Source organism: Echiichthys vipera (assembly GCF_963691815.1).
Source record: "Echiichthys vipera genome assembly, chromosome: 5".
Lineage (NCBI taxonomy): Eukaryota > Metazoa > Chordata > Actinopteri > Perciformes > Trachinidae > Echiichthys > Echiichthys vipera.
The window spans coordinates 25,174,830-25,194,595 of NC_139830.1; the positions used below are offsets into that span (position 1 = coordinate 25,174,830).

The 19,766-nt window shown below is 38.0% G+C and overlaps 1 protein-coding gene across 1 annotated transcript in view; it reads right to left on the bottom strand.

The window, feature by feature from the left end:
• The window catches only part of cntn5 (contactin 5), a gene marked incomplete at its 3' end in the record, with an annotated part of 89,254 nt that overhangs the window by 23,890 nt on the left and 45,598 nt on the right, over positions 1-19,766 (bottom strand). The window contains exons 7-11 of the mRNA XM_083914608.1: positions 14,960-15,062; positions 9,565-9,746; positions 6,453-6,589; positions 6,170-6,299; positions 2,811-2,955 (exon numbers count right to left, since the gene is read on the bottom strand). Of these exons, the coding sequence (XP_083770734.1) occupies positions 2,811-2,955; positions 6,170-6,299; positions 6,453-6,589; positions 9,565-9,746; positions 14,960-15,062 (697 nt within the window). The remainder of the gene's footprint in view (positions 1-2,810; positions 2,956-6,169; positions 6,300-6,452; positions 6,590-9,564; positions 9,747-14,959; positions 15,063-19,766) is intronic.

The following is a 19,766-nucleotide window of genomic DNA, read 5'->3' on the forward strand; positions in this document are numbered from 1 at the left end:
CTAATGGGATTAATACTTTCTGTTTAAGAGACAAAAGCCCTGAACATTAGCGGAAATCCATGTTAATTACAAACCTTCATTAAGTCAGCACAGCTGTCAATGCTAGATAAACGTGAAGCTGTTTCGATTCCTGCCCTGTTTTTCCATGAAAAGAATGTCTCTCCATCCATAAACTCTTTACTTTACTATAGGTAATGGCAGAAAATCTTTGACCCTGGTCAAGACCTGAAAAGACACAGCTCTTCTTGTTTATTTCACCTTTTTCAGATAGAGATCACCCTTTCACAAGGTTGATCCCCGCTTGATTAGTGACCCCTTAAACACTGTTATAAAGTTCATTAACTCACTTTACAGTAGTACCGTTATGTTGTGTCAAACATCCTTTAGTGTCAAACTCCTAATTGAATTAGTCTTTTATGAAAGCAATGTGTATACAGCTCAACGGGAATCTGTGAAAGAAGTTACTGAATGCTGAAATTCCATAATAAGGAGAAAAAAATCCTAGATCATAAAGCAAATGGACCCCATACTGTACGTAATACCACCACCTAATAATGAATGATACATTATTCTAAGGAAGGAAGTTAACTGCTTTGCCAATTTTGTTTGTGTCCATTTTCTGTTGTCTTTAGACATGACTTTTTCTGAAGTCAGATAAAACCAAGAGAAAGGTGTCTGGAGAGGTATGAATCTCCCCACAGTGTGTGCTGATACTGAAAGAAAGGTTTGCCAGGGTTTGACAAATACCTCAAAGGTTTTATCAGATCCAGATGAGCCAGGGCCATTATTCACCATTAAGGGCAACATCTATCAGTTTTACCCAAACCAGCTCTTTTATAAAGAACATTTTTCTTTTAAGTGAAAATTAAATATTAGAACAAATACTCTAGAATTGGCCTGTTCAACAAATTCCAGAGTACTCTGTTTCCATTCAATTGTTAGCGGCATGAAGATTTGTCTGTTTGAAGGAGCAACACACTGAGGATCTGATTATCAACTTGCTGCCCTTGCTGTGAGGCTGTTCAGCAGACAGCTGAATCTTGGCTGATAAACAAAGGTGCTGTTCTCTCACTCAAAACTTGGAATGCTCAGCAGTGACTAATCATTTCAGCAGTGTCGCTCAGTTTGATTGATGGACCCTCGCTCTACCAGCCTGCTCTAGGTGCAACAGAGAGATGTTTCTCATAAAAAATGATGCATTAAACTGCATGTGAATTCCAAATGCAATTGTACGGTTTAAATTGTCAGTATCCCTGAGAAAGAGGTGGGGTTGAGGAACGGCCTCCAGAGCTTTGTCAGTACCTAAGGTGTTTTATTCTAGTGGTGACACTTAATTTCAGTTACAGTAATGAAACTGTGATGTGTTACAACAAGACATGTATACAGTTCCTAAAGGGCCTGAGCGACAATGATAACACTTGAAGTTATTCTATGAAAATATGAAAAACAATATGAAATATTGAGGAAGACAAACTTTTCATGACTTCATAAATAATTTACAGGGCAATTAACTCTATCTCATAATATTCTATTCTGTGTAGAGGAAAAAAATCGGATACTATTTATAACGCAGTGCTCAAGTAAACCTAGCACTGTCTGCTAATAAAATGTACACGATCCATCCCATTGATAACAGCGAAAATGAATCCTTCCAAAATATCCAAAACGGTTTATTCCAGAAACTGAAACTTGCGCTTCAACATATTGCTATTTTTGATATACAGTAAAGAGCTCACAGCAGATCTTGACTTTTGTGATATTTCTTGGTACGGAATTATCCTTTTTTTCTCTTACCACAAATTGTATCATACAGAGGCTTAGATAATATGACGTTATTGTGCAATAATAAAGACCATATCTTTGAGGTACCTATCTACGTCTTTAAAATATCCTATAAGTCTGTTGTAGAAAATAGTAAGGGAAAATGTAGAGCCAGCTGTACAGTATTGTGAATTAGAACACAGACAGTGTTAGCGTTGGGGGTCCTGCCTTACCCTGATGGAGTTTCATTCGCAATAATGATCCGCTGACTCTACATTTTACCACTTATAACATGGCTTCACAAAATAATCACTCATCTTCAACCACTTATCCGGGGTCAGGTCGCGGGGGCAGCAGCTCCATGGCTACACAAAGTATTGATTTAAAAATGAATTTGTGTATTTTTTAAATGGTCCTCCAGAGTCTATGATCAATATTGCATTCACAGCAGCGGTTTGATTTTCAGAAACAACAGACAGTAGTTTGCCGTAATTTTGCAATCAGAATCGAGTATTCAAATTAATGACCAGGAATGCTATACGGCACCAATGTGATGAAATACATATTAAATTAACTGGTTGAGCCAAAAATACAGTTGGCATTTCAATATATAATCTATCTATAAATGTTTTTTTTATTTAAAAGACCTCTTACACTAAAACGTCCAATTGAGGTTGGGCTACAGTTTGATATGATGACCTTAATCTGTGGACCCAGGTGCAAACTCTATAAAGTGTGGGGCTCTGGCAAGCTGAGTGTAAATAAAGAATAAAAATAGCAATGCATTCTAACACACACACACACACACACACACACACACATACACACACACACACACACACACACACACACACACACACACACACACACACACACACACAACACACACACACACACACACACACACACACACACACACACACACACACACACACACACACACACACACACACACACACACACACACACACACACACACACACACAAACACACACACACAATCTACTTCTATTTGAGTGATACATGATGCTTCTAAAGATCTGCTGTACCGTCTGTTTTGCTGTATCCTGCGGTCTCCTCTCTTCCATGTTATCCTTGGTTTGGGCGATGCTCTGGGTTTGCATTCTAGAGAGACATCTTTTCCGAGTGTGGCAATGACCCGAATGGGATTGTGGACGAAGACAGGAGCTGACGCTGTGTAAGACAGACACACAACATATTCATATTTAAAGGGAGAGAAAGAAAACTAGAATTACTGCCTTGAGGTCATCTCCTCTAACCAGTCAAGTTACAGTTGACACCCAAATTGTCCAGACTTGAATGTGGATGCTTCACACAGCACAGATCTAAACAATCACCCCATTTTCAAGAATAGTGTCAACAATTAGGTGTCAGACCAAATGTCTCCTCTTCTGGCTTTGAGTTACAGCAATATACTGTGGTTATGGCTTTATTAATGAACAGAAACATTATGATGCCACAGTGAAGTTGACCTTTGACCTTTTGGATATAAAATGTCATCAGTTCATCCTATTAGACATTTGTGTGACATGTTGTCATAATTAGTGGAGGAGTTTGTGAGGTCAAAGTGACCTCCAAAACCTAATCAGTTCATCCTTGAGTGCAAGTTGACATCTGTGCCACATCTGAAGAAAATCCCTCTAGGCGTTCCTGAGATATCACAGTCCTAAGAATGGGACGGACGTATTGACAACCTGAAAACATGATGCGTCCGGACATGGCTGTCAAAGAAGCACGATAATGTAGTCATAGCATGGTCAACACTAATATTTATACAATATGTAATGTAATGCATGTTTAGCTCTAGTCAAAACAAGCATGTTAAATTCCTTTTTGAATCAGTCCAGATATGTAAACAGACATCATGTTCAGTATTTTATTCGAAAGATTTCTTTAGATCAAACACTGAATGACTCCTGATAAAGTTGAAGGGTTTACAGTGAAGATGATTTACTTTTTAGTTCACAAGCTAGGACAATGCTGCACATCAAAATGTGAGCAGCAGTTTCTACCATAAGCTAATCCAATGCTACCTGCTTAACAAAATGACACCAATGGGATTCTCATTACTCTGTTTCTTCTCGCAAGTAATATCTGAACACAACTTGACTAGCTTCAGTGTCTGTGAGTTTGTCTTTCTGCCCCCTAGTGGTAAAACAAGCTTTTTTAATATAGTTTTAATTAATTGTGTGGTTGCTTACATTTATAAACGTAATACTCGTAGCACGTCTTGAACTGTGGCATTTCAAAGTAATTATTAAAAAATGCTAGAGGGTTTAGACTGACACATCATGACTCAAAACACTGCTTGATCAAAATGCTAATTTGTTTTGAAGTAATAACTACATATTCCACATCAAGTATTACAAAGCATGCTTTTATGCAAACATTGCCTAAATATGCTTTTATACTGTATACTTTACTGTACGTTGCTTTAATTCTGTACCAATTCAGTATCCACTACAATTTTATCAATGTACATTATGTTCTGCCACCTAATTACTAAATAGCTGTCATCTTAATGATGACATGCTTGGATGATTAATAATACTTTGATGCAAATAGTTTTTTAACCCACTGATAACCAGGCTACCCAAGGGAATAATACATACACAATTATTATGTTTTAAACAATCATGGCTCCCTCAAGAGAATGAATTAAGCACTAACGGTCTAAATAAGTCTTCGGGCACTAAAGTTGATGTGGTACTCTTATACAGCTGTATTACACATCAAGGCCATCCACAGGCTGCAAGGCTATGTCAACTGTGATTATTCAAATCCTGAATGAGGCTTTATAGGTGACATTATACACAATGACAATTCAATCCCATCTGTAGCTACAGGCTGACCCCTTTCCCTGTAACACTTGTGTCTTTGAGGCTGAGTAGCTGTCTGAGTGGCAGAGGTCCCTCTAGACACGAAAAGTAGCAGAAAACAGAGCAGTTGCTGTGTGTATTTGTTTTAATCAAAATAAGAGCAGGCCTGCAGCTGGTGGCAGCAGTACCCTTATTGCTTCACCCGCCACCCTCCCAGAAGAGTTGGATCTGGGACACGATCACAGGCATGAGGGCAGCTGCTGACCCTGTGTAGCCTCCAGTGATCACTCATCTGCAGGCTGTTATTAGCCATGTAATCTGTCCTGATAGTGTTTGCTTGTGGACATCTCCACAGAGCACAGGTCACTGGGAAGACATGTTTGGGGGGTATAGTTATGAAAACATTCATCACCAGCTTCCAAACATCATCATTGTGACTGTGACTCTAAGGAAGGCATAAAGCACATCCTCGTCAGTTCACAAGAAACTATTAAAATCTAGAACTTCTCACTCTCTCACTCAAACTGAAAGTTTTGGGAAAAACATTGTGTAGAGACCCTCCCCCCACCCTCCAAAAAAACAAACAACTTTTGCAATAAGATTTTCAAAATGCCACAGATTCCCCTTTCAAAGAAGGGCATGCCACACGGACAGTAAATCAAACTGTCCCTTTGGGAAACACAAAAGGGGAATGGGTGTCACCAGATGTATCCCAGTATAGAAGATGACAAGGAGAAAGTGCATCAACACAGAAATGTGGACTGCCATTGAGCACGCCTTTTATGACTTTAGCCTGAAGCCTTACATTCAAGTCTGAAGAGCACAGTTTCCTTGGAGCTAAGTCTCCTTAAATTTCCAAGTACATGTAATGCCTGTTTTGCTTTTTACAAAAAAGGATACTCAGTGATATAACAAAAATAGTGTACAATGTGTTACTTAATAGAAATTATAATTGATTATTGAAAGATAATTGCAAACACTGGCTCATAAATACAAGATGAAAGTCTGGCCCGAAGTGGAGGTACGTTTTTTCGAAGTAATGAGGATTGCGATGTAGGCTGTGCTTTGATGACAAATGATAGAATGGAGATAAGACCCTAATGGAGTCATTAAACTCCATCAAAGAAATCATTGATGTCTCTCCTCTAGTGTTTGCTCCCATTAGTATAAATCCATACCTACCAGTCATTGCTTTTCATTCTTCTCGGACATAACGAAGAACTGTTTCAGACTCTGCTCAACTCGATACGTGCAGACACCTCATTGAATATAACCATAAGGACCCTTCTTTTATTCATGCCGTCCACTGCCTGGGTTAAATCAGGGACCATTGATTGGCAATCAGCACATCTCACAGTTCAGCGTTCCCCACTTGCATTTCAATCTCTCTTACCCATCATCCGGTACCTTATGCAGCCGCCAATACTCGGTCTGCAATTCTGTTCTTTGCAGAGTATCAAGCAATATCCTTACACAAAAGAAATAGTTGTCTGATATAAAAATGCACAGATGTTTCTTTAACTGCTGTGTTTTGTTAAATGTAAATTATAAACCAAAGGTGTAATTACCTAAAATCTTGAGTTCAGCATTAGAATAGATGGAGCCATATTTATTTCCTGCAACACACTGGTACATTCCCGAGTCCGTCTGCTGCACTTTGTGAATGGTCAGTTCTCCATTCACTATTTCAACTCGACCCTGTAACAAGAAAAAAACATTCAAGAACATTGCAGCTTAATATAGATGCAATACACATGCTGCCTATACGTAGTGGACATGTATTTTCATAGGAATAATTCAGATGTGTTGCGGTACAATCGACAAAAGGACACCGTGTAGTTAGGTAGGTACCTGGGATGTCAAGGGCAAACCATTACGAAGCCAGTGATAGGTGGGCCGGGGCCTCCCCAAGGCCTTGCACTCCCATTGGAGCTTCTCTCCACTATCCATCTGAGTATCATTAATCATTCTGACCCACTGAGGGAGAGCTTGAAGATGGAAGAGAAAAAAAGATTTAGAATAAGTAAAATATCATTGAAATACACACAAGACACAAGTATTTTCACCCGTACTTAGGCCTTGTCAACACATACACTGGGATTTTTTAAAACTTAGCATTTTCTGAGTATTGGCCTTTCCTCCACACAGAAAAATGCATTTTAGCTTAATGAAAACGAATCTTTTGGAAGATTTCAGATGCTCTCTATTCAGTTTAAAAACACTGTCAACATACAGTGTAAGAGATTGTGTTTAATGTAATGTACTAAAAGACATTTTGTAATCGTTAAAGTTACTGTCTCCAGAGAAAAATGTGGTTCAGGACATACTAGAATAGAAAAGGTTGCCTACGTGTTATATATTTTAATAAAATAGTTTTCAATAATAGTCTGGTCCACAGTGTTTAAACCTCTTAAACCTTCACTTTTGTGTGTGACTTTCTTATATAACACGTTTTATATTCATGGTTCTTTACAGTCTTTTAATGCTTGTCACTTTACATGAAAAATCCTTGAATCCATCCTTGACACAAGGACTTTCACTTTTCCTGTACTGTTGCACTGCACCTAACAGAGATAACTTATAAATCACAGGGTTTATCTTCTTTTTCCAACACTCTGTTATGCTCTTTAACCCTGAAGAACTGAAAGAAAATGCATGAGGTGCTGGCTCACAGGCATCAAACAAAGTAGGGGAAAGGTTTAAAATGGGTTACAGTTCTAAACATCCAGGGCTTGTTTCTGATACCAGGATTATATACAGTAGTTAAACCAGCACGTCTCTAATCAAATCCAACAATCACCACCAACCAGACAAATACTTACTGACAGGAGCAACCCATTCGATTAGTTTGATTAGATCATTAATGTTCTTTTTGTGAGAATTTCACTGATGGGGAGTTGCCTTGTTCTCATTATCCTTTCCAAGTGCGGATCATGTTTATGTTTTTTTGTATCGTGTTCTTTTTTCTCTTTTCACTGAATGGCTGGCACATGGCATGGGCAAGCTGGGCAACTGCCTTTCCTAGGGGCCCCTTAACTATGACGCTTTTTTTCTCCTTAGCCTACTTGCTTGTGTTTCTAAGGCTGCATCCACAGTTCCTGTCCAAATCCACATTCTGCAAAGAATCCGTCACAACACAAGATCTGAGCATTGTATAGGCTGTATATACTCTCTTTTCATCTTGCAGTCTCTTTCCATCTTCTGGGTCTTAAACTGCATATGATTCAGGTTTTTTTTTTTACATTTACAAGGACCCCTGACTGGAGCTGGATCATTCTGCCTATCTTTTGTAGGGGAAGAATGTTATTCACCAAGCCAAGCCTTTTGCCCCTTTTTATTCAAATCTCCTTTTTAATGATACTTTTTGCTTTTACTCTGAAATGAGACCTTTATAAATCAATATTGTTGTGTGTATACACTATTAAACTTATTTGTGTAAACTAAATTTAATTGGACAGGTTTAATAAGTATTGATAATGACATGCTCTATAGGGAGGGTGTGATAAATTATTAAAAATCAGTACATGTGTAAAGCTCTAAATAAACAGAGCTCAGGAAGAAGAGTGACAGCCCTAGTGACATGATGTATTTTTGTTTAAACAAAGCTTTCAGCTTTATCTATTGTTTCTTTTAACATTTACAAAACAAATTTTATCATGATTAGTGTATGGCATTGAACATCTTTCCAGACTGTATGCTGTGCACTACATAGCAGTGTATGCCTTGCAGTGTGTGCAAAAAGGTATAAACCCCGTCACTGAGCTGCCTCTCCTGCAGTAACATGGCAAGCACGTTCTTTGCCATTCTTTGCATATGGTACCTTCAGTAGAATACTTTTTTTTGTGTGGTTTGATTGAACGATTATGGTCAGGAAGGTCTCCCTCACAATGCAAGTTCAAAGTTCCAGCTGACCTGTGTAAATTACATTTAGCGTGAGGCTGCTACAAATTAGCTCCCTATTCTCCTTTTGATGTCAACAGAATGGAGGTTGCCAAGAGGTACAGGGCCTTGGAAATGTGTTCTACCAAGGCCGAGGCAGTCCATTATCTTGGTCCTGTGCACACTGCACAGACAGAGGAATGGAGGACATGCAGCCTCATATATAAGTCTGTGATAATGGGCAAAGGTAGTTATTCAGTTTACTGTCTCACAGGAGTTACAAACCTTAAAATTGTGCTTTAAGAGTGAAACTGATATATAAAACTGCACATAAAAAACTGAAATGTTTTATTTGATAGGCCTAGATTTGGTAATATAAATAACTGTGTATGTGTTAGTGTAAACCTGCACTAGATTTAAGCTGAGAACATGTGAGTACAATCAGGATGTGATCCCATTGATTGGAATTCCAATAATAACCTCATTTAAAGAGATAAGCCCCAATCTATTCACTGAATCTTGTGTTTTGTTGTGACATAAATAATTAGAAACATGTGTGCTCCACAAATAAATAAAACAGTGACAAAAAGCATCTATAAAACTGTATAAAAACAATTCTTATTATACAGTATTATGGCATATCTTTGAAGAAAGACAAAGAACAACCACGCCAGTCTTAAAAAAAAACGAGCGGAGAAGTAGTCCTGAAAACTTTGGAACAAAACACACTTGAGAGCTAAACAATCTAGTTTAAAGAGACCCTCACTAAAAGCAACAGCTCATTTGCTGAGGTGACGAACACTTGTCCTTGGATTATCTGATCATTAATTAGTCCCTGAACTATACAGCAAATTCAGGACTACAGGACTGTTGCCCAGCCTCGAATTTTAGAATACCGTAACTGGCAAAGATTATAAAATGCAACTGAAACCAAAAAGCTGACGAAAAACGTTAACAGTTGTTGAGGTTTCTATGTTCAGACCAATATTCCTGGAACACAACACATTATTTAATGTTTGATGGAAGAACAAAAGTAAAATAATCCATTAAAAAAAACTGAGGACAAGAGCATGCTCAGACTCACTGTAGACCTGTAGATGTCCTTTGAATGCAGTACCTCCTCTTGGATTCTCAGCTTTGCATTCATAAGTTCCTGAGTCATCTAGTTGAATGTTGGGCATTTCCAGCACAGCCTGGGACTTCCGAAGTCTTGCTTTTTTGGGGATGTTGCCATTTATCTTTCTCCATGTGATTGTTGGCACTGGACTGTGGGGAAGGAAGAGTGGAGTTATACATTCAACAACACAGTGTTACAGAGTAAGAACAAGCAGCATTCACACACAATACACAGCAAGATGTGAGCTGCAGTGATGCAATTCACTAACAATAATGATGTATTTCCTTTCAAATGAAAACATCATTAAGGAAGATACTGTATATATACACATGATGAATCTTGCATCTGACAATGGCCTTGCAAACGATTAAAAAATAACGACAGATATTTCCATGAACCTTCACCTTGATTTAAAAAAAGATAACCTTGATAGATAGATAGATGAATAAAAACATTATTGTGGGCTTTTGGAACTACATGATTAATTGAAAGAAATAATGATTAGATAAGTCAATAATTAAAATAAATATTTATTTCCTTTATACGACATCCGACTTTGACACACATTAGCAATGACCCACAGACTCCATACGTCCCTCATTTGGAATTACATATTGACCGTGATGAGTATTTAATGTTGGTTCTACTCAACATGTGAATCGCTGACCTTTTGACCACTCATGATATATTTACTGTACCAAATGACCCACACATTAGAGCCCAGGTTTCAGAGGGACAGGGACAAGATTCAAATCAGGCTATTAACAGCCAAACAGAGTTTTTATGATTAGTGTTCAGGCAATGTCATCAATCCCTGTTTATTCATGGCTTGCCCTATATATCCGTATGATAGATGACATGCACATGCAGAGAAAGGGAGAGAGAGAATGCCATGAGTATGGGCTCAGTATCAGTAGTGTGCTTGTATGACAACTAGATTTGACAGGTGTCTGAAAGATGGAAATGTGACACCATACAAACCTCCTGTGAACCCATCAATCATTTAGCCAAGATGGAAATGTTACATCCCTGAGCTTTTTTATCTGTTCTAAATTCACAAGGACATTGAAGTGCTCTTGGGTGCAATGGAACCAAATTAGGATTCAGAGCATGTTTTGTATTAAACAAAGCATTTCCTCACAAAGAGTCTGTTTCTTCTTTTCTTTCATTTTAGACAGGCATTTTGTGTCACATGTTTTCTTTGTAGGCTATTGGTTTTCTTTTTTTTTTACTTTGTATTTTTTTAATAGCTAACTCATTACTTTACAACATGCATTAAGGTGTCCTCACATCACTGAGACTGTGAGGCAACATACTGAATAATTGCCAGTAGCCTCAAATGGACTTCAGTTATTGGAGTCACATATTTCTGCACATGAATTTTGGGACAACGTTTGATGACTTAACAATAATGGCTTGATCCAAAGTTTGAAAATGATACATTTTGCAGTATCTTTGCTCTCCATGTCAAACATAGAAAGGCATGCAGTATACATGTTTTTACATAGCATTTGTGACATGACAGTCACACTATTACCACATTATATTTACTGCATGTAACATGCATTCCAGGTAATCCCTAATACTTCTTATATATATTTCAGCTATTTTGAAAAAGACAAGTCACTATCATCACTCCTGTCTCCCCATCAGCAGTTCAGATAGTTACTGTTTACAGTTTAATAGTGTGCTGAACCAACAACAAATATCTTTCTCTACAGTATTGTTACTGGGGGTGAATGGATGGGTGGGTAGTGGGGGGTTATGTGACCTGAGGTAAAAATCAAATATCCGTGGTCTAATGTGGGTCCATTTATTAGTACTTGGCATTTTCATTTCAATGCCCCTGTGGGGTGTAAGAACAACATATACAAATACTAAAAACAGACATCGAGATTGAATCAGTACTCATGAATATGGTATGTAGTTGTTATGAAGCCCTTTCTTATATGTTATTGATGGAGACTTTTGCTAGAGACCTTCGCTCCAAAGAAAAAACCCTCGACAAGCCACAGAATAGAGCAAATCTATCGAGACCTTGCGGGGCTGAAACATGAGTGTGAATCTTCCTGAGTCCGTGGCAGGATTTCTCTTTGGAGGCTGAATAACGAGCACCAGGCCTGTACGTGTCCACAGGACTGGGGGCAGGCAGGGGGGGAATAAACTCACTTGGTTTAGAAATGAGAAACTCTGCCTGTCAGTGTCTTCTGTATGAAACTGTTCGTATTAACTCCTGAACTCTAAAGCTGAGGCCATCTCAATTTCATCAAAGTGTACAAACTGAGTATTTCACACCCTAACATTGTAAATGTGTTACACACTGGGGTTTATGTAAGGTGTTACAGTTTTCGATTTAAGAATGTGCCCATAGGAATACTCTGTAGATTACATCTTAATTAGCACTGCACACAATTGCTGTACCCTTATCTGGACTAGTTCCATAACAAAGGTTGAAAATTAAATCTAATACCAAAAAAACAAAAAACAAAAAAGTAATCCGCAAGCTCTTAATGCTTTGGTCCCTTTAGGACATTCTATACTATTTTTAGCGATATTCTACCTGAAACACAAAGCCAGATTGTGCCGGTATGATCTGAGCAGAAACGGTATTTCAAAAACATTAAACATAGTACCAACAGCAACAGCATAAAATGTGCTGTCATTAAGAGGCACTTTCTATTGCTGCTAACAATGTGATCCTTGTGGTTCTCTATAGCCCAATGAGGAACGTAACTACAAGGGTTTCAAGAGTTAGATTCCATCTGGGGTCACTGAAACTAAAAGTATATCCACTACTCTAAGGCAATTTGGATGAAAGCATCCACCACATGTCACATATTTTATTTTAAGTGGAAGTGAGTGGGAGAATGCGTAATACATCAAATGTACAAGGCCTTCTGAACTACATACTCCAACATCCCTTGAAATGAATGCAGCTAACAGTGCTGCACTTTCCAGAGTTTCTTGTAAATCCAACTGTGAAGGTTTAAATGGAGCTTGTTTTTTTAAAAATCTATTGTATAGCGACATCATCTTTTAATGATGATAATCATTCATGGTGACTATCCTGATCATCTGGTATTTAAAAAACAAAAGAAATCACTTGCAGAATGATAACAGAACAGAACCAACATGTATTTTAAACCATACATATTACTTTAATGAAGCTTTTACGTTAAATTCATGCAGGTCATACGCCCAAACCATAATCAGCTGAAGCCCCGCTGATTGAATGATTTTCATAATTCACCTACCAATCACAGTCCGTCATCACACAGGGTGGTTCATTTAAATATGTGTCCCTCCGCACTGATCTCTGCACACCAATGCTGTCCCATCCTGCTGCTGGCAAATCTTTGCCTCCTCCACCCCAGCCTCCACCTTTATAGTTTAGAGTCCTAACATGTCTCAAAGATTCAAATGGTATTTGATGTCTTGCTTTAGGACCACTCTTGTATTTCCTTTGCACTCCCTGTCTTGGCTTATACAGGAAACGTTATCAAGAGCGGAGTCATCAGCGCCAAGCATAACTGTATTTCAATGTTTTGCATTAAATGGATGAGAGTGTTCCTGACTGAAGCATTATTTTCAGTAAAAGCAGAACAGAAGCAAGCATGAATCTCTTTTTGCTTTAGTTTTCCATCCAAAAAACATTGATTGGAAGAAACAGAGAAAACAGTACTAGTAGTTCAGATTCAATGAACAGTGACATATTCTGAATTGAAAAAAAAGGTATAATTTCTTTATAAAGCAACTTTGGTGTATGTCTGTTCATGTCTATTAACAGTGCTTATATAGAGGAAAATGCCTCTTGAGCCTTGTTTGAATACAATTCCTGTTCACAGAAAAGATGTGACAATAGGAAGATGCAAATGAGGCCTTTTTCCAGCCTAAGTTGTGCTTAGTTGTATTTATCTTTTTGTTTTTACTATAAAGTCATTTGAAACATTAGCTACGCAGTGATGCTCCAGTAAACAATGGTTATTATTCTACAGATAATACACCATTACAAAATCATGATTAATAATCAGTATTGCAGACAGTACTAAAAACGAAAACATTATAAGGTGACTAGAATGCAAAGCTATTGGACTATTTTTATTGTTCTCTTTTTCATTTTCATCATCTGATTGTTATCTATGCCCTTGACTGTGGCCAACAATGTACTGTCACAGGTAAATATCACAACAGCCATATCAAGGTGCTTTGGCATTCACACTCAAAGAGCTTTTCTGCCCTGTCTTAGCTAGTGGTGCCATCATAAATATTGATCACCAGGAGAACAAAACCCATTTTAACTTCATTTTCAGTGCTATATAAAGACTGGCATTTCTTAATAGGGTTCATTGATAAATCATTCATCTCTATGTAAAAGGGTATGTCACTGCCCTCACTGTCTGACTGAAAGCCATCATCCACAAATTACTTCATTGAGGGAAGTCCAGAGCAAGGACCTGTGCTGTTTCACTGTTCAGCACACAACTCCCAAAACTCCTGCTTGGCTTTATAGAAAAAACAAAGGGGTATTACATAACAATGCAGTGTCTATATATTTAGGGAATGACTTACTATAATGTGAATACTTAATTGAAATCAAGGAAAACAATTATGAGGTCCTTAGTCATGTGTAGATTAGAGTCTGTTTGCACTTAAGATAGGAGTCAGCAATGAATAATTCATGCTGAATAATTATAAACAAAATGGAGAAGGGATAATAAAAGAGCATGTTGTACAATTAAAGTGATTTCTTATGATGTCAACACCACTTAGACATTGCTTTGGAGAAGAGCAGATTGCAAATGTTTTGCATTTATTTTTGAATTAAATTAAATCAATTTGGTTTTATATAAAAATATATATTGTTTCAATTGTAAACCATAGAGCAATTTTAACTTTAAAAACAATGGTAAGTGGTTTGGATAGAGGTTTTCCCTCCTGGCAGACAACTACCAGTGTCAATTTTCCAAAGACATAACCTTGACTTTCTACATTCATAACAGACCCTAAAAGCACCCAGGAAACACAGAGCACATTAGGGCTCTCAATTATAAGAACACATGGGTCCCTAGGGCTGAATTCCCTATTCAGTCTTCCCCCCATGCACTAACATGCCATCTAACAGCCGAGCTACGATGCTGCACTTCTATACACTCACTTAACATCCCGCCTGAAGACAAGATATGCCTGGTTCCCTTTCAAGTAATGGAATCATGTAATTTAAAGAAGAGAGAAAAACACAAGGTGTTTTATCTAAAGGACCTCTCAGCAACAGAGTAGTGATAGGCTGTAGTTTACTGTTCCTGGTGATGCTGCTGTAATAAAAAACTACCTATATTTGTGCAATATGTTCTTGTTTACTTACTTTCCCAGAGCAAAGCACTCCAGCCTGACAGTGACTCCTTTGGCAGCCAGAACAGATGTAGGGAAATGCACTTCAATTTTGGGCTCATATTCACCCATGACACCTGAAAAAGGTTAAGAAAGAGGAATTGCAGACATTAAAACTAAGCAGATTGAAACCAGCACTTACCCCCCTCCCTTTTCCCATCATCTTGGTCTTGTGTTGCAGCGGGCTACACAAAAACCTGGGCATAGTAATAAAAAAAAAATATGGAGGCTCACTTCTTATTGTCCCGGTACCTTTACCTTTATACCTGGGGTGTGTAAGCAAGAAATTAAAAAAAATAAATGAAGCACATTGAAACACACAGGTTACACAAATGGGCCTGCATACCAACTGGCATATCTTTCAACTATCTGTCTTTATTTTTTTCAGTGTTTATAAATAGTAGTGATACTGGGAAGAAACTACATGGAAAAACAAAAAATAAAATTTGCCTTTGCGTTATGTCCAGAGACAATCTAAAAGGAGCAGTCCTAAACAGACTTTGTTATGCCATACAGCATCGTTTATTTTACTTGTTGTAACTTAAATATAAGTTATAGCTAATATGTTACTTTGCACCTTTTGTTGACAAAGGTTCTAACCATTGTGAAACTGAATTGGCAGAATATTGCCTGTTATGCAATACTCTCTATACCCCTGAGCCATATTTGTAATATGTATTTAAACGTAATCTTAGTTAAGAGAGCACAGACGTTCATTTTACATATTGTTTTGGTTGTCTGTTTTTATTTTAGTAATAATTTGATTTCACATTACAATTCCAATGTCTGAATATCCTTAAGGATTTAAAGTTCTTTGCGTTTTCAAAGGGTACATGCATTATCATGCTAGTATATTATCATTACATCAGTGGCCTAAAAGGGTCTTAAAATGACAAATACATTGTTAATGGGACATTGTACTGTCCAACAAAAGTACTTATCATGGGGAGTAATGTTAAACACATGGTATAATACATTTTTTAAATTATTTTTATGTAGACAAAGTGAGTTGTAAAATGCAGTCATGTGAGCCAAATTCTGTGTAGCTAGCATATTGCCACCTATGCACTACCACAAAGTCTACTGTATAAGAAATGATAGAAAAACCCACAAGCCATGTCATCCCAAAAACAAACTATTAAGATGATGCAACAGCAACAAATATTCTTCAGTGACAACAGGGGAAAGTAGTGCATTGTTCTCAGTAATTAAGCCACTGTTCCCAAACACATTGTGTAGTGATAACATGTTATCAGCCTTGCAGTCTTGCCACTATGAATAACACCTCTACTCCAAGTCATAGCCAGAGGATGTTTTCTTTGTTTATCCATCTGTACGTTGAGGCAGCCATTTATTTCCATTTTCCAGAACAATATGTCAGATGGCATTGAGCAGATTTGAAGTAACAAAGGAAAACACCTTCATCTGGGATCTAATTACTATTATCGGTCTTATTAAATGGGAGTTTGCGATATGAATATTACATGAGTGTTTTACTCTTTACAGGAGAATGTTGAATGTACACACAATCATTGCATGCAAGCACTACTGATGGACAGGCTGTTAACTCCAGCACCGTCCTTAATTCACAACAAAATATAGCAGAATGTATGCAGTGCAACTCTACATGCCCTGGAACACATATGATCAGTAAGACAAATGACCAGCATGACATTTGAGAAACCATAATTACACCTCCTACATGTACCTGACACTTTTAAAGTGATGAAATGAATGCTGCAAAGAAGGAGTGGGTTTTTTGAATTGTGGCCCACTATGCATGGGAAAAGAGTTTTATATTTGTTCCAAAGAACTTTTCAATTTCAATCTCATTCTCAACATTTATGGCTCCAAAGCAGCCCTTCACATATAATGAATTTGCAATATTTCACTGCCTGATGCCATAGTATATTCAATATCATATGCAGTCTCAGTGGCTGGACGTGATAGAATTGAAAGAAATGGTGTATTGGCTTGGTGTACTAAAACATTAACAGCTCTCATTTGTAGTATAACTTTAGATTTTATGTTTCAGTTTTATTTATTAATCACATGAAAATTGCCTTTTTCTGGTTGTGCTTTGCCTATCCTGAAATTTACTGGCACTTCAAGCTTATAGCATTGGAAAAGTAAGGTTTCTTCCTGTCAGAAGCACTAATGCTGGGTGACTTCAAAAACTTTCTTCAGAAAACAGAAAAAAACATTACATGACTTTAAACTTGTGTTATGTACAAACACACTAGGTTTGTAAGTTTTTACAAATGTAGACCTGCTACATATAACTTTACTTAAATAATCAAATCTGCTTTCCCCATGCACTAGTAAAATTGTAATAATTTACCAACAACTCTTTTAAAACGGTAAATTTGTCATGTTCTCAATAAACACAATACATTTAAAATACCATTTGTAATTTAATTACGCTGTTCTTTACCATTTAAAGTGGTTAAAGTTTTTTTCTACAGCTATATATATATATATATATATATATATGTAGCTGTAGAAAAAAACTTAAGAGACCACTGAAAATGTTTCTGAAATCAGCATCTCCACATGTATGACATCTATGACATGACAGCCATTCCATTCTAGTGTCTGTTGAATTCCAACACAGGCACACCTCATTCTACTTAATGAGGTATTAATTAGGTGATCATTTTAACCAATTACAAGAATTTTACCAAAAATTAACGAAGAAACATGGAAAGAAAACCCACTGCTGTGGTCATCCATCTCCTCTTTCAATTGGCCCAGCTGGATGGCAAAGACAGTGCTAGTAATACTTCAAAAGTAATTAGAATAAAAAAGAAAACGACCATGCCAAAAAAGTTGTAAAGAAACATTTTGAGTGAGGAAATAAGGACTGGACCATAGAGGATTGGAATAAGGTCATCTTCTCTGATGAGTCCAGTTTTTAGCTTTGCCCAACATCTCCCTAGAGACCTAGAGTCTCACACCCACTTTGAAATTTGGAGGTTTGGTTATGATCTGGGGGTGCTTCAAGTCTGAAACCGGGCAAATTCTTCTTTGCAAAAGATGCATGAATCAAGCATAGCCGTGGGAAGTGGGGGGTAGGAAAACACGTGTAGTATTTGTGTCATACCCCTCACGAACAAAAAAATAGGAAAAAAAAGCTCTTGTTCCTCTGTCTATTACAATGTTACATTACACCTGGGAGATCTAAACAAAAAAATATAATAGCAAAATAAATCTGGGTGAGATATCCTATGACGGCGCTAAGCCAATGATATGACAAATACATCATATTAAGCAACCCAATATTACAGTGCGTTACACTAGGTACGTCAGTGAGATATGGCACAGAAAAGGGTTTCCGAAAGTAGACAGGAACAAAACCAATAACGACACCTCCGCTGTCTGCTTCAAGTCCGACCTTGGATGAGCATTTGGGTAATAATGATGATGTTGAAAGTGAGAGACCCCAAGAGCCTACCTCAGCTTCACCGGCGATCGCTGCTGCTAGCAGGCTACCCAGCACTGTAACAGCGCCTTTTCAGCCCGTCAACCACAACTTCCCTGGTCACCGTTTTGGGACAGAAACATTTTGTCGATCATTCACGCCGGCCTGGTTTGACAGGTGAAGATGGCTACAATATGACACTGAGACCGATCGAGTTTTTTGTTTTGCCTGTTTGAATGCTAAAGAGAAAAAACTCATACCCGCGTAAAATTTTAGGGCAGAAAACCCATTCCTGTCAAACGGATTTGGAAATTGGAAATTAAAAATCTAAACTACGCGCTGACACCATTCAGAGGATCGCTGCCTTGGGGAATGTGCCTACCCTACTGTCCGATGCCATTTCCAAACGACGACAAGTTTTGGAGCTGCTGTTCAGGACAATTCGGTTCTTGGGCAGCAAGGGGATTCCCTTCAGAGGGGACACTACTAGGGATGGGAACCTCTATGAAATGATGTTGGAACCCACATATGACCAACCGAAAGAGCAAGAGTGGAAAAAAGGGAAAGGATAACTGGATGTCCACCACCATACAAAATTAGATCATCCAGCAGTTTTCCCATGCTGTACAGAGGGCCATAGTCAAGCATTCATCCGAGTTCACCTTCTATGGATTAATGGCTGACGGCACTACCGATGTGAGCACAACATGCAGTTTACAGTTTGTTGACAATAGCCTTCAATCGCACTGTGTGTTTTTGGGGTTTTCTAACGCCCACGACACTACCGGGCAAACTCGTTTTTTCTGCCTTGTGGATGTGTTCTTAAGGCTGAACATTCCAATGGAGCGCCTTGTCGCATACTGTTATGGTGGCGCTAGTAACATGTCAGGAAGTTTCTTTAGAGTCCAGGCTCGACTGAAAGAGTTATGCCCTCAGTCCATGTATGTGCACTGCAGCAATCATTCACTTGACTTGGTTCTCCAGGAAGTTGCTGGTGAAGTAAGCCTTGTTGCGGAAACTTTGAACTTTGTGTGTAATGTTGTGACTCTTTTGGCGACACTGACTGGGCTAAAAGATGACAAGAGGACGAGGGGAGACACAAGGTCAAAGATTGTGGGGCTGTGTAAGCAGGACATCAAGCAGTGTTTGGTGTTATTCATTAAAGACCAGATTGTCGTCTCATGGTAAGTGATGGATTTATTATCAGCTGAGCTGAGAAACGTATGCCTAATGATGATGCCTGAATAGTTTAACTTTTTCTCTTGTCTGGTCTGGTCGTTAAGTGGATGCTGATGGTGTATATGCTTTGTTTTTTGAAACTATATGGCTACACTATGGGTTTATGATGTTTTATAGCATT